At 35.7% G+C, this 15,293-nt stretch overlaps 1 protein-coding gene across 4 annotated transcripts in view; it reads right to left on the reverse strand.

Moving 5' to 3' along the window:
- PDS5B (PDS5, regulator of cohesion maintenance, homolog B (S. cerevisiae)) overlaps positions 1-14,239 on the reverse strand; it is a 100,642-nt gene extending 86,403 nt beyond the window's left edge. For 3 of the 4 annotated variants that reach the window (XM_009327730.1, XM_009327729.1, XM_009327727.1), the window contains exons 1-5: positions 14,113-14,231; positions 10,429-10,632; positions 5,875-5,961; positions 5,683-5,780; positions 4,411-4,537 (exon numbers count right to left, since the gene is read on the reverse strand). In XM_009327730.1, the coding sequence (XP_009326005.1) occupies positions 4,411-4,537; positions 5,683-5,780; positions 5,875-5,961; positions 10,429-10,632; positions 14,113-14,220 (624 nt within the window). In that variant the 5' untranslated portion in view covers positions 14,221-14,231. Of the gene's footprint in view, positions 1-4,410; positions 4,538-5,682; positions 5,781-5,874; positions 5,962-10,428; positions 10,633-14,112 lie in introns of all 4 variants that reach the window. The other variant, XM_009327728.1, reaches the window with a different exon arrangement.
- Positions 14,240-15,293: the final 1,054 nt, after the last annotated feature.

Genomic DNA, 15,293 nt, shown 5'->3' on the forward strand with positions numbered 1-15,293 from the left:
TGAAGTCCCCCATGAGGACCAGGGCTTGTGAACGTGAGGCTGCTCCTATCTGTCTACAGAGGGCCTCATCCGCTCGGTCTTCCTGGTCAGGTGGCCTGCAGCAGACCCCCACCGTAATGTCACCTGTCCCTGCCTTCCCTTTAATTCTGATCCATAGACTTATACGATGCCGCAGACAGACCTTTCCCCCAGAAAAACTCTAGTTTTCTTTCAGAAAAGAATGTTAATAAACAGAGAACAATTTTATTTTTATGCCTAGAACGCCTACAGCACTAATATTTGAAGACAGACCATCTTCATCAACCACAAGTGCTCTTCTTTGTCTCAATTCTTACCATGAGTTTTGTGTATATATTGCTAGCATTTCAAGCTTTTTATGCTCCTGGAAGACATTAAGAGTTTTTCCAACTCACTTTTTCATACCTATTCTTCTCTAGAACATTTGACAAACTTCTACTGCAGACGCAAGAAGAGGTGGCAACCTCTCTGACAGCATGGCACATTTTTGTGTGTATATAGACAATGCTCTCCAGGACAGTTTGCCACAGAGCCAAAAATCAGTTGTAGTGGTACAATGCGGTTAGCAGTGATGGAAATGCACACCCACTGATTTTTTTCAGTTACTTTTTCCAGTCACCTGCACGTCCCTTATTTTTTCTTCAAAAAGGATGACTAGCTAGCATCAATCCAGGCCTTGATTTTATAACTTTAGGAGTAAAATCAAATGTTAAATCTGTATGTAGAGCAAATATTCTTAAAAAACCCACACATTTTAACATGTTTCTTGGAATTTGAAAAGGGTCTTCAATTTTATTCTTATTATCAATGGCATAGCAGCAGAATTTGTATTCAAGAGCACCTGACAAGACAGTTTTAACAGATTCTCTAGTTCTGCTGGGGGAAAGAAACAGGTTTTTAAGGATGGCTGACAAAGAAAAAGCTCAGCTGAAGTGTTGCCAAGATAGATAACACTGATTATTAAGCAAGTACCTAGTAGAGACAGTTAGAAATTTAATTGTCAATATCACTTTTTTTGAAGAGATAAGCATGTAAAGCATGTGGGATGAGCAATGTGGGATTCCCTGTAGTACTCCTGAGGCTAAAAATGGAACACACTGGCAAACACTCAAGGAAATAAAGTACAATTTGCCTTCTAACATACTGCACAAACACAAAATTGTTTACAGGTGCTGCCATAAAGGCTTTATAATCTAAAAAGACAATTAAAAGGGAAAGGAAAACTACTAATTTTTCTTGCCTTTTCATATTGACTGCCTCTCCCTTGCTTCTGGTCTTTTCTGAGTTTAGTTCACTGTTTATTTATTTCATTCCCTCTTAATATAATCCTATCAAAAGAATGTCAGTGGTTTTCATAGAAAAGAAGAAAGGACAAACCACAAAAGGGAAAAAAAAATTAAACAACAAAGAAATTAAGAGTTGAGCTCATGGTCAGACAAGTTAAGTTTACTGTTTTGTTGAATTATCTGATGCCTGCTGTACTACTCAAGCAAGCCTGTGCATACCCTAACACACCTGTTTTGTGATATTAGCATCAGCCACTTTCATTCAGGTTTCCATCAATATGGCTTTTATTCTGGCCAAGTGAGACGGATGACAAACTCAAGTAAGCTAGAGCAGCTTAAACTATTTCAGTGACTACTAATTGTGGTAGACAGACATTTGATAGTGCGTCATGTCCCCAGTATATGCTCCTTATGCCTGAGTTTTTGCAGTCATCCTGCTAGCACCATTGCTCATTAGACTTACTACTCAGGACTATGGACCGTATCTGGCATTTCTTTTAGGAAAAATACTGATCTTGATTTTAAGAGGTAACAGCACTGAATCAACCTTTGGTAAGTTGTTCAACTAGTTACTACAACTGAAAAATATTCTTATAATTTTCGCATCGATCTGTCTAATGTTGAATTTCAGCTATTGGACCCAGATGCTAAGGTCCATAACATCTGGGATCTAAAACTAAAGGAGCTGTTTGAACCTTCTGTTCCCAACACACACTTAACACGCTGCTCCTTTGATAAATTATACAGATTAAGCTCCTCAAGTCTTCAACCTAGTGTTACCCAATACAACTGTTTGTACACCAAAAGTCATACTGGCTCTATCGCTATTTTCCAGAATACAGTCATTCAATTCACAAGGGCACTCCACATTTCCTCACGTGCACAACCTTCGTTGTGGTTGTATTGAAAATTCACCACTTGCCTGTGTCACTTGCTACAAACATAGCTGACATATCTACAACATTCTCTCAATCTGATCATTTTCAAATCTGAGCTAGTAACAAATCTATGCTCCTTCTACTTCATCAAAAACATTCTTTTGGTCCCCAGGGAATCTGGCTAGATAAGGATTCCCTAGTCACCATTACATCAGCACTTGCCATTATGCCATTTTTGGTGGCCAGTCTGATTTTTTTATTTCCCTTTCCCACAGCCTGTACAGCTTAACAGTTAGGTCAGCCAAGACATAGTTGCTCTTTACGTTGGACCTTATCCTTAACCCCCTTGTAGTTTTGTGCTCAACAGCCACGACTGGAAAAATTCTCACAATGAATTCATTACACTTTTCCAACATGACATTAGTAGCCACAGAAAGTTGTTTGATCATCGGAGCTTACATAGTTTTTAAACAAACACCGTATGAAGATATTGAGATGAAACAAAAATATTAGAAGCTTCTTTCCACTAGTATGAAAAAGGTTAAAAAAAGTTAAAAAGAGGTAAACGTACTCAGAATATGGTCTAAAGTTATGAAACTATTTCAGTTAGAAAGCAAGCTATAAACTAGCATTCTATCCAAAGAGCCAGTTTGATTAAAACAGAAGCAGAAGAAATGCAAAACCCAAAATACCTCATCAAAATGTTAAGTCAATAACTTCAAATCCACAATAAAACAGAACTGTTTCAATGCTATAGCCAATCTGATAGGATGCAAATTCTTCAACTGGAAATCAGTTTATTAAACATGAATCATAAAAACAATACAGTCAAATCAAGTCAAACACAGGTGACACAACAAACAACAGATGCATAACAACTAAGAAAATACAAACTAAAGTATTTTGCATAGTCTTGCTTTTGTTTCTTGTATTCCAAGGCTTTACTTTGTAAACTTAAGTTTTAGCCACACAAATTTCAGTCTGGTCCTGGCACAAAAATACTAGACTCCTTGAAGGACACAGCTAAAACATTTCCAGTGGAAAAAAAAAATGACTGATCTATACTAAGCATTTAGTCTTTCACTGTCAATAGAAAAGTAATTTATGTGCTGTTTATTTACTGAAATCGATGGCTTGTGGTAAGGCACACTATGTTGCACTACTTGCTATATTCTTCAGAGAGCACCTTATGAAAAGTCTACTCAGTTTCTTCAGGTATGCCACCTTTTTTGGGGGGGATGGGAGAGGGGTTTTTTTTTTTGTTTTGGGTTTTTTTTGGGGGTGTTTTTTGGTTTTTTTTTTTTTTAAACAAAGGGCATTCCGAAGCTGCAAAAAATCTCTCAGTTAATACCCACTTAACCTTACTGTAGTTTCTAAGAAGTGTAAGTAAATTTAGCCTTTTCCTGAACACATTTAAAAAAAAAAAAAGCTGTCAGGTGAGAGCCAGAACTGTCCAAAATCCAGCTAAGTACACATTTCCTAGATAATTTCCCAGATATTTTTTTCATACACAACTTAAGTCGTGTTCTATACTGTAGCCCAAGAGATTCAAGTAGGACCCAGTTAGTTTTCTGAACAAAGAAGTTAGACTTCTTTGCTTTTTAAACATTTAAGTGTCACAACGCTCAGTTCATCTGCAGGACACCTTTTTTTTTTTTTGACAAAATATTATTCATTAAGGAAAGACAGCCATCACCTGGGCTCTTCAGGCACCACTATTTCTGAACAGTTAGTTCTATGGCTGCATCAAAAACATACCAATGTGCTTTCAATAACACCAAGTCAACATTTCTGAAATACAACAGAGCCAACTACAAATCAGCAGTCATAACTTTTTCCCCTCCCACTTAGGGCAGCACATCAGTTTGAACTGTTGATACACCATTACACTAATTAAACATTTTCCAAAGGATATCTCTATCTTTTATATTAAGTTCTACTGGTATTAGCCATAAAAAAAAACCACACCTGTGTATAAATTCAAATGACATTAAAGCTTTTAGATTACTATGACCACTGATACTTTGGTTTATGGCAAATGAATCAAAGCAATGAAGTGCTACTGAATTTTCTGGCTATTAAAAATGATTTGTTTGCTAAAAAAAAAATCCAAGTAATAGGAACACATTTGCTACAGCTATTTTCTCAATGAAATCTAAATATCTGAATACATACATGCAACAAATCACAGCTACAAAAAAAAAAATCAAGACAGTATTAAGTCTTACCTTATGTGCTGGCACTAGATTAACTAACACTGTATCCAAAAGTTCCTGTGACACAGTATCTCCTTCACAAATGATAGAGCTCATTAGATCAACCATGTGCATGTGTACTTTTTGGTTATGACCGTTGCTGAAATTAAAAGAATTCTTAGTGTACTATTTATATAAAAAACAACTTCCATTCAGAGTACTCCCTATGGTGATGCCAAACAACAAGGAACATAATATTCAAATCACAAGTTTTCTTAGAAGTCAAAACACTTAAGTTTCTCGGCTGCATATATCACTTTTCAAAATGTTCTTGAATCTCATGTCTTCTTCATTTACTACTGTAGTAAAAGAGTAAGAGGACTGTATCTGTCCCTACCATGAAAAGATAGTGTATTAGAACATCCCGCCCCTCTACTCAATGCTGGTGAGGCTTCACCTGGAGTGCTGTGTCCAGTCCTGGGCTTCCCAGCCAAAGAGAGACATGGACTTCCTGGAGTCAGTCCAGCAAAGGGCCACAAAGATGATTAAGGGACTGGAGCAGCTCTCATACAAGGCAAGGCTGAGCGCGCTGACATTTATTTATTTATTTTTAGCCTCGAGAAGAGATGGCTTAGGGAGGAACTTATCATTATGTTTAATACCTGACGTTGGGAGTAAAGAAGACAGAGCCAGACTCTTCTCAATGGTGTCCAGTGACAGGACAAGAGGCGATGCGCACAAGGTGAAATACAGGACATTCCATTTAAATATAAGAAAGAAACTTTTTAAACGTAAGGGAGCACTAGAACAGGTTGCCCAGAGAGGCCATGGAGTCTCCATCCTCGGAGATGCTCAAAACCCAACTGGCTACAATCCTAGGCAATCTGCTCCCGCTGACCCTGATTTGAGCAAGGAGGGCAGACTAGACGTTCTCTAGCAGTACCTTCCAGTGTCTACTATTTTCTGACTCATGTTTTTATTGCAATAATCCTCCAAATGCCTTAGAATTGCATATTGCACCATTCACTTTCAATTTCAAGAACAGAATAAAATAAATGCAGTAGAAGACAATCAAAGTAAATTTCTTGGGGAAAAAAAAAAAAGATGATTTGCAGCGTGTTTTGTTTAATTACAACAGGCAAAACTGACAGCTTGTTATATTTATACTGCTACCTTTAGTTAAACTGAATTACAAAACTAAGCTCGTTAACGCTAAAAGTCACACAACAGACTGAACACCTATGGTAGAAACACCTGACCTCAACCATGCAATAATATATTATAATTGGGGGTGACAATACTTACTTTATTACTGAAAACAGTGTTCTGTACAATTGTGTAAAAATCTCATTGCTGTCTTCTAATTCAAAACATATGTTGTAAGACTTGACCCAAGCAATGTTCTATGTCGGACAGGAAAAAATAAAAGGAGTAGTTAATACAAGATTAAGTTGAAAAATTATATTTAACAGTTATGAAATAAGTTATGAAGCTTACCTCAAGCAAATAAAAATATCGATTAAACTGGGGGCTTTTTGTATCTTCTAAACCCTTAAGTTGCCTTGTTATGAACATAAATATATCCTGAAAAGAAAGAAGTGATAGTTATTTAATCAATTGCAATGAAACTTTCAAAATTAAAATAATTACCTTTTTAAATCACTAGTATTATTCATCACTACAAAATATGCAGCAATAACAGACGCACTATTTCACTATCCAAAAGAAGATCTACAAAACATTACAGAGAACGTCAGGGAGTAATTTTAAAACACTTCATGTTTCTTTAAAGGGTTGAGAAAGTAACCTTTTTCTGAGGAAGCAAAAAGTTTTTCTTTTCCAAAGAAAAAACACTCAATAAACAGAGCTACAACTGGCTGACATGCTGCACAAGTCAAAAGATTGTTCAGAAGGACAATGAATTTTACATTTTTACTTTATACTGCAATAGGTTTCGACAGGAGAAGGGGAACAAAGCAGAATGCAACTGCAGCTTTCCTAAGAGTATTATAATAAGTTCACACTGTAGTGTTTGTGCATTTCTCAATCATCATGCTACTGACACAGATTATGTCTCTTGCAAAAACCAATAAACCAAGTTTCTCCTGCTTCTTTTATCAACTTTCAGCACCAGAAGACTTCTTCAGAAAAGTCTCACACTGAATAAATTCAAGCAGGTTATAAGGAACAGTCAGTTATGAACAGAATGGAAACACACAGGAAGGTGTCTTTTTAAAATGCTTTTTACATTCAGATAATTAACAGCTAGAAATTCATAACTACTCTATTAAATCAAAAGATTCAGAAGTACATATCACTAGAGACAGTCTTCACAACTTCAACTGTATCTATAATTTTTTATGAAACAATCTAGGTATAAATCAAATAAATTCCAAAAAAAATACAAAGTTGCCATAATAAATACAGGAAAGCCTTACAGTTAACCCTGAAAAAACTATCCTAGAAATAGTCTAGAAAGCTTTTCTATAACATATTCAAAGGACCATTTCCCCTCTCTCCCCAAGAATGATAAGATAGACAAAAGATGAGAATGAGGTTCCTTCTTTCTAAGGCTACAACCACAAAATCCAGTCTTAATCACTAAGCTGAGCACTTACTATGGTTCTAGATAAAAACAAGAATTCGATTACACGACATCATCATCTCTTGGCAAAAAAGCACAGCAAGCACATTGTTCAGATATACAGCTACATTAATATCTTAATTTGGATCAAGATTGTGCCTTTGAAGTTTTAAGTAAGGATGATCAGAAGAATCACTTTTGGTTCACACTTCAGATCAGTTACAGAGCACACGAACTAGACTCTTTAGTTCAAATTAAACCAGAAGACACAGTTCAAAGGATGCACCTAATGGACTCCAACCACTAAAGAGCATTCAGTCCACAGAAAAAAGTCAGCCTGAAGAATTCCTCCTTAAAAACTAGTGCCTGAACCACTAGCAGGCCATCCATCACCTGAAAAACTGGTACACCAGAAGGTGCTGTGAGGTTTAGAAGATATACAAATTGAGTCTCAGTGAAGGATAAGATTCAATTAAAGAAGAAAGTGAGCAACTGAGAAAATTACCAATGCCAAATATAAAAGCTATTTCATCTTAGAATTCATGCCCTACGTGTAATTATTCTGTTAAACTTGTACAGATGAACCTCAATCAGTGCAAAAAATGGACTGTGTTCATTAACAAAGTATCTTTATTTTTTATCCTGCAGCTCAGTATGAACACTTACTTACTGAACATGATTCAAAGACCCTATTGAGACGAAAACTAGTTTTCCGGATTTTTATAGAGTACATATCACTATTGTATATGAATACATATATTAATGAATAGCATACATGTACAATATGTCTAGCATCTGAATGCTTCACAAATAATAATGGCATCATTTGAAAGAATAATAATTTACTCCTATTTATTTTTTCCTATTCCTGTTTTAAAGGAAGCAAGACAGACTAAACTCAAAAGCACTCACTAATTTTTAATACCTCATGTAATACAACCCAAAACTTTTCTCTTTTGTGAGCATACAAAATATACCATTTGAACATGCATTTATAAATGCAAAACACAAGATAAAATAAACTTTGGCTGCAGCTAAGAAATTGCAACATTTTCACGAATTGGACAATATGGTTTTACATCAGACTCCATAAAGCAAGTCTACATTAGAACCCAGACTTTAAAAACCAGAAGTGCTTATACTTCAACTTTAGGAAGATCACCGAATGTTTTTTGTGGATTGTTGTCTTGATACCACTGAAGCCATTATATGGTTAATTAAGCATCAGAGCTGTGGCTTTCACCACAGAACATATTCAAATAGTTGAAATTCTACTATCATATACACTCCTAAACACCTCCATTTCAGCCGAGTCAGGCAGACAGCCCATTTGTCCAAGTGGTTTTCTTTGACACATATCAGTGATTAGAACATCTTCCCCTCAGAAAATTAGATTTGGGCTCTAGGCTTTCCCCAGACTGAGGAGAACTTAAGTTAGAAGCTTCCAGATCCCAGAAGAGCAATCCTGCCTCAGTTCTGCTTTTAGCCTGTTCGTGGCATTTTCCATCCCTGTTGTCAAAGCACTTTCAACACTCAGCGAGGAGTATAAGACTTATACTAAGGATACACATAAGAGAGGGAAACCTCAAATTCTGATCCCTTCTCTCAGTATCTCACTTGCACAATGCGTAACTTAGAGAGTTCCAAACATTCTAAAGCAAGGGCAAAAACTTAAGATTTAAGTTTTCCCCTCTCAAGAAATCATCCTTTTCAAGCACCTCCCTTTGCCATCTTAATCTTTGGTGCTAAACATACTAGAAGAGACTCAAAGCTGCAGTATGGATATGATATTAAATACTGGGTGAAAATAGTGCCAAGATATAACCCAAGAGGAAGCATTCTTCCTCTTACCTCTTTGTCATAAAGTGGAGGGAACTCTTCAACATTTGTATCGGAGCTTGTCCTGCAACCACAAAAGCTGTGTTCAGCGGAAACGGGTTTGCGAAAACCTACCTCAATTGCCCTAGGCAAAGGTCTCTATTGTTTGTCCTTTCTTTAGTTCTCAAAATGTGTTTAGAAATCTGCATCAAGAAACTGAATTCTGAGATCTGCATCGATTACAGAACTGAATGCTGACAGTGGAAGCCCCTAGCCTGTTCAGAGCTCTATCCAAGTAGTAGTAGTATGCTTACACTGCAAGTATGAGATCAGTAATGTAAACCTTCCAATTCTATATACTATAAAATTTGAAACTTAGTAGCATTTTATAGATCAAATTCTCTAAGGAGGATTATTATAATTTGTTAGCCCAGCTCAGAAAAACAGGAAAAAAAACCGCTAAGCCTAACAAGCAAAGGAAAACATATACTCAAAACTGAAGTAGAAATCAGCATGCCTCAAAACCAGACTTAAATATAGCACAGTAGAGAAAGTTAATGTTTGTCTCCAGTTGAAGATGGTGTAATCAATAATCAGATTGTGTGTAATCAGAGGTGCAACAATTCAGAATTAAGAAAACACAGCTAACAGAAATCCCTAGGTATCTCTCCAGTATCTGTGGTAACAAAGGATGTACTACAGTTGAAACTGCGCTGTTTGCCCTACTTACGAAGCACTTCTGGTTGCAACCACTAGATCAGAAATTGAGTGACTTCTTCCACTGTAATAGATATACCTTCCACCACAACCATGTTTTTACCTTACTGTGGAAAAAACAAACAAAACCCAAAACAAAAAAAGAAGCCTACACACACTTTTAAATCAGGGAGACAAAAGCAGCAGAGTTTTCAGTGTTACTTTCCCCTGCAAGATTTTCTGTAAGACTCTGTTCATCATTCTAGATTCAGACTGTGTAAGGGAAGTAGTTTGATTTTGTGAGTTGGAAAGAAACTTAGATTGCTATTTAAAAAAAGTAAAACACACAAAACAATTTAAAATTTAATTTTTCTGAAACAAATGGGGCAGATCTGTACTGCCTTTTCAAACCTGGTATTTCTCTATCAACCATCTCCATCTAGTGGGATCAGTGATGTTTGTAATTGCAGTATTTTCCAATTCACATCAGAAGTAATTATCCTCTGTACAAAAATACTTTTTCTTTGTTTCGATAGAGCCTTTATCTATAAAAATACAGTAATCATCTCTTGGCAGCTTAATTGGAAACAGTAGGGGTATTTTCCCAATTGAAGGAATTCGGTATCTTGCAAGACATTACCATAAAAGCTACAGACATATCAATAATTCTAAAGTAACAGACCACTATCTGCAGATCCCAATGAGAGTTCAATAAAATATTTTCAATATAAATCCAAAACTTTACAAGTTATTGAAAGATGTACTATGTATCACTTTATCTGATGAACATTTGACCTGACCAAACACCCCTATCCCAGAATCAGATGAAAACCTTGGATTGCTTAGTCTGAACCAGAAATAAAGGGAGAGGGAAAAAAAAAAGTTATAATCAATTATATCAATCATTCAGTTTAAAAACCTGGTGTGGGAAAAAAGATATTAATTCAATTTACCTTTAGTTTATCCGGTGAAGTGTACGGAGCTTCAGGGGCATAAATTCTGAAAATATCAGCAAGACAACATGCTACCAACAAACGTACATCTTTATCAGGATGTTTGAGGAAAAAATCTGAAGCAAGATGTAAAGCAAGATTTAGGTAGAGCTCTTTTTCTTCTTCAGAGTCCTGGTCCATATCCATGAAAGTTTTCACAACCATCTAAAAAGAGACACAGACATCAGTACATAAAAATCAAGTACTCTGTGTAACAGGGTCCTTACTGAAAGTTCTTTTTCTGGTTTTGTGCAACTTCTATCATAAGCATTATTAGCAATGCCGTAGTATTTATTTGAGTAACCAGTGTCTTATTTTTCAGGGTACAGGAAGGACCTAGTCAAGTCCTCTATCAATTGTCCCAACACACAGTCTCAGCAGAGTTACTGGAAGCCTAGCTGTAGTTACTTCACAAATCTTTTTGAGAAACCATATAATCAAGTTGGCCAATTCAAAAAAATACAACAGCATTCACTGTTACAACCATTCACTGAAAAATCTAGAAAACAGCAAAACTTTATTCAAAATATTTATTTCTCCCTAAAGTATTTAGGGTTACAACTTACTTTCCCTCTATTCTCTTTCAATTTCAAGTTTTTCTCTACTCCTCCTCCTCTGAGAACAAGTTTATCCCCTGTGCTGCCCAGAAGCAGAGCACACACTTTCAGCAGAAGCATATATAAACCAGCATATATACAGCCCAGCAGCATGGACGTTGTCCAACAGGACTGAAATGCCCATTAGTATTATTAGGATCCAGTATACTAAAGTTATGGAAGAAAAAGAAAAAAAAAAGTCTGGGACACCAAGTATTTAGCACCCCAAACAGAACAAAAGCAAAAAAAGCCATAATTCGTAACTATTAGTTAGTGAGAATTCTTACATTTAAAAAACTGTTTGGAGGAGAAAAACCTATTGACAAAAAAAAGTAATTATGCTTTTCACCAATTTCTTATTTGGATCACGAGGCAAAGTTATTTTAAGGAGTTCAACTCTCATTAAAATTTAAAAAGTGGTAATAAAGAGTTAATTACATGATCCTGAGAATTAAAGTCAAAACTCCCATCTATTTCACCACTGCAGGAAGAGAGATTTTTCAAAAATAATTATGTCAGTGAAGTTCCTCAAAAACAAACAAACAACAACAAGAAAACCCCCACAACCCTAGAACACTACAAGTTATTTTACTTTGCTATAGTTTGTTTTATTTTAAAAAAAAATCTTTTTCCACAAAATTTACTATAATTGGTCAGGTAGTAACAAATCCTACTTTAAAAAAAGGAAGGACTTCTGCATAATTAAGATCACAGCAGCTGTAAAGTTTTCAAACATCTTAAGAAATCCTTTACCAAAAGGCACAGATGATTAGTAGCTTATGCAAACATATAATTTCCAATGAGAGAAAAATAAAGTCCTCCCCAGTCAGACACAAGATGAACCATTTGAAGTGCACTGGTGCCGTTACACACTATTAAAGTAATTAAAAAACCAGAATTATTTTCACTTCTATGAAAAGTAGTTAGATTTATATAACTAACAAGGTAATGAATAAATACTCAGGTGTCACAAGAGTTCTTGCGACAAGTATGTTTTTTTGTCTACTTTAGAAATGAACCTTCAGTTTCCCTTCCTTGACAACATGAACCTTCCATACTGGTCAGGACAACAAAATCAGCCATCTTGTCTCCAGAGTAATCTGTCACAGTGTTTAAGGAAAAACAAAGAAAAACAAGCTAGTTCTCATAGCATACCATTCTAGCTTCCTGCAAAGCAATAGGTTAGAGGATTCCCAAGCCTGAAATTGCATCCAGACCATTCTGATTAATACTTCTGGAGCTTCATCTTCCAAATGTGGGCCACATTTCTTAACCCATTCAATTTTTCCTACATCTTTCTACAGTAATAAGCTTTGGAATTTAGTTATATAACTTATGGAAAAATACGTTACTAGACTGCTGGTCTAAAATTAATATATTTCATTAGATGATGCCTTGATGTATTGAGAGAAACTGTGGAAAAAATGCTCTTCTCACACTGTTCATCATTTCCAAATGTTTATCACCTTCTTTTTGTCTTCAGTGCTAGTTCATAACTCCGACCATTTAGTTTATCTCCTTTCCAAATCTATTATAACTTGGAGAGGGAGTGGATCAGAAATGCGTAAGACTTGTGAGGTAAGTTATATATTAAACAAATTCACTGTGCATATTTTCCATTTTATTCTCAGATTTCCCAATAATTTGTATTTATATATTGTCATTAACAAACAGCAGACTATCTGCTTGTGTAAATTAAAATAAAATCCACAGAAAAGTGCTTATTCCCTAATACTTATATGAATTTAGCAGTCAGGGAAATGAAGAGGCTAATAGTTCACTTATTTATCAACTGCTGTTCTTTAGCACCTGAAACTGTGAGGTCTATACACTTGTGGTATTGGATGATACACTAGATCATCCAATCCTTTGTAAGAGAAACACCATGCAGTTTTCTCCCTGCCTGCGTACGATGAATGCACACCCGGAATAAACAGCTGACAAGAAATACAGGACATCCTGCAAAGTATACATCTCCTGCAAGACAGATCAAGATGACAGAACAAAAGGGACTAGACATTCAAGGCCAAAAATTAAATTAAACTATAGGAGAAAAAGTATCAGTAAGAACTATGTGCATTTGCACAAGCTGAAAAAAATATGCAAGTGCTAACAAATCATTTCTTCTATTAGGAGTCACTCACACAAAGTTATAAATGTCGTCTTCTAGTCAACATCATAGAATGCAGTATACTGACTAAAGTCTATCACCCCAATTCCCAAAGCACAGACAGGTTACTGTGGGGAGGGGAGAAGGAATCCTTGTGTTTTGGGGTTTTATTGGTTTTTTTGTTCATTTACCAATAGTTCAAATTGACTTAAAACTAAGAAAACAAACTCCAAATTAAGCTCTTCCAGCTGTTAGAATACTTAAGGCTCCTTTCCCACATCTGTTCCCTCCTGTTTCACAGGGCAAACCCAAGTTGCAGGCATTCCTTCTGCACAATACTAACAGGCCTGTCTTTTTGTGAGAGTACATGGGTAGATAAAGAACTGTAGTAACATAATTATCTCCCAAATCTCTCCAACCTTCCTGCAGAGTTAGGCTAAATAGAGTGGTCAAGAAATTCAGGAAACAAAAATACATAGTATAGTCGAAGACTGCTTTCATTATGATACAGGATAAAATAATGAGAATAAAGTGGGCTTTATAATCAACCCAAAGAGCACAAATGCATAAAAGGAATGTATTCTGACGCATCCATATTATTTCCAGAATTATGACTCTCTTTTCATGTTTTCCAGCATTTTCTTCTCTAAGAGTACTGACTGTAGGAGCTGAAATAAAATTTAAGTAGTATTTGCAATTAATATAGCTTATTTCCACTTGTGATTTTTTAACTCATTTAAACGTTTTTGGACAAGTCATTTCAAGAAAGTGGTAGAACAGAAGGCACAATTGCCAACAAGTTCCTCCTTCTGAGCACAGAAAAGGTAAAGCCCAAAAGAAAAGAAAAAATAATCCTTTCAGATAGAAAATATAGTAATAGGATCATTGAATGCTGTGTACAAGAAACTTTAATCTGTAAACAGCTACTTGCTTACTAACCTTTAGCCTTCTCACCATCTCTTCTTTCGATATTTTATCAGAGATTTCTTTGACTCCTGGAGGATATGTGATTTTTCCATCATTGGCTCTCGTCTTTGAATGAGCCATGATTTCACGATTTTAAATCTGTGGAAAGAAATTAAGAAGTCAATGTTGTTTAGCTAGTTTACCTTATCTGTCCCACTTTCACAAAATCCAAGTAGAAATATACAGACAAAACCCATACAAACAAAGAAAAAACTGGACAAAAGATTTTGATTGTTTTCAGTAATCTGTATTGTTGCAGACAGCAATGGTTTTGATATTCAAGTAGATTGTCGTATACTACAATAAAACTTTCAAGAAACATACAACAGAAAAGCTGAAACCCCTCATTCCTGAATGTATTTGATCTTCACACTTAGAGATGCAACCAAGGATCATCTTATCTTATTGTATGAACTGTTACCACCACTTAGTAATAATAATTCCTAGCCAGCTTGGATTTTTAGACTCTCCGAGAACAGACATCTGAACTGTACTTTGTGTTTTCCAAACAACTAAATAGAGCACAGTTTCCCCAGAAGTCTAAATAGCAGTGCTGTTGAAGTGTTACACATCTCTAATTTTAATTTGCCAATACTGCCAGACAAGCAGCAGATAGAGAATGAAGTAGGGACAGGAACAGAGCAGACCGAATGGAAGTCTTTCCTCTATGCCATGAAGCTAAGTTTTTAAGCAGAAGACTGCAGACAAGCAACAGTTATCTTCTCCCTAAATTCCAACTATGAAAACAACTCAGTTACTTCGTTTCTCAGTCCCTTTAAACTGATGCAAATGCAGACTGCCACCTAATCCATCCTAAGCTATGCTAAGTTCCACTGCTATAGAGAAGAAAGCTGAATTGAAAGCTTTACGTACATAAAAGCAATTAATACAAAAGACAGTGAAAAAAACTAGACGGCATGTGTTGGGATAATTAGGATTTTAGAAAAAGAGTGTACCAGGGCAGTTACAAGTCAAGAATGTAACAAAAATAAAGGAAATAAAGTTTCTTTGCCATTGCCTTGATATTTTTATTTATTTATTTAAAAGTTTGAAACGCTTCCTCACAGTCACCACTTTCCCCAAACTGTGAATTCCAAGTCAGGCATTTTCTTCCTACTGACCATCCTATACAAGGATGATCTACGTACACTTCG

This window comes from Pygoscelis adeliae, unplaced genomic scaffold (assembly GCF_000699105.1).
Source record: "Pygoscelis adeliae isolate BGI_AS28 unplaced genomic scaffold, ASM69910v1 Scaffold14, whole genome shotgun sequence".
NCBI lineage: Eukaryota > Metazoa > Chordata > Aves > Sphenisciformes > Spheniscidae > Pygoscelis > Pygoscelis adeliae.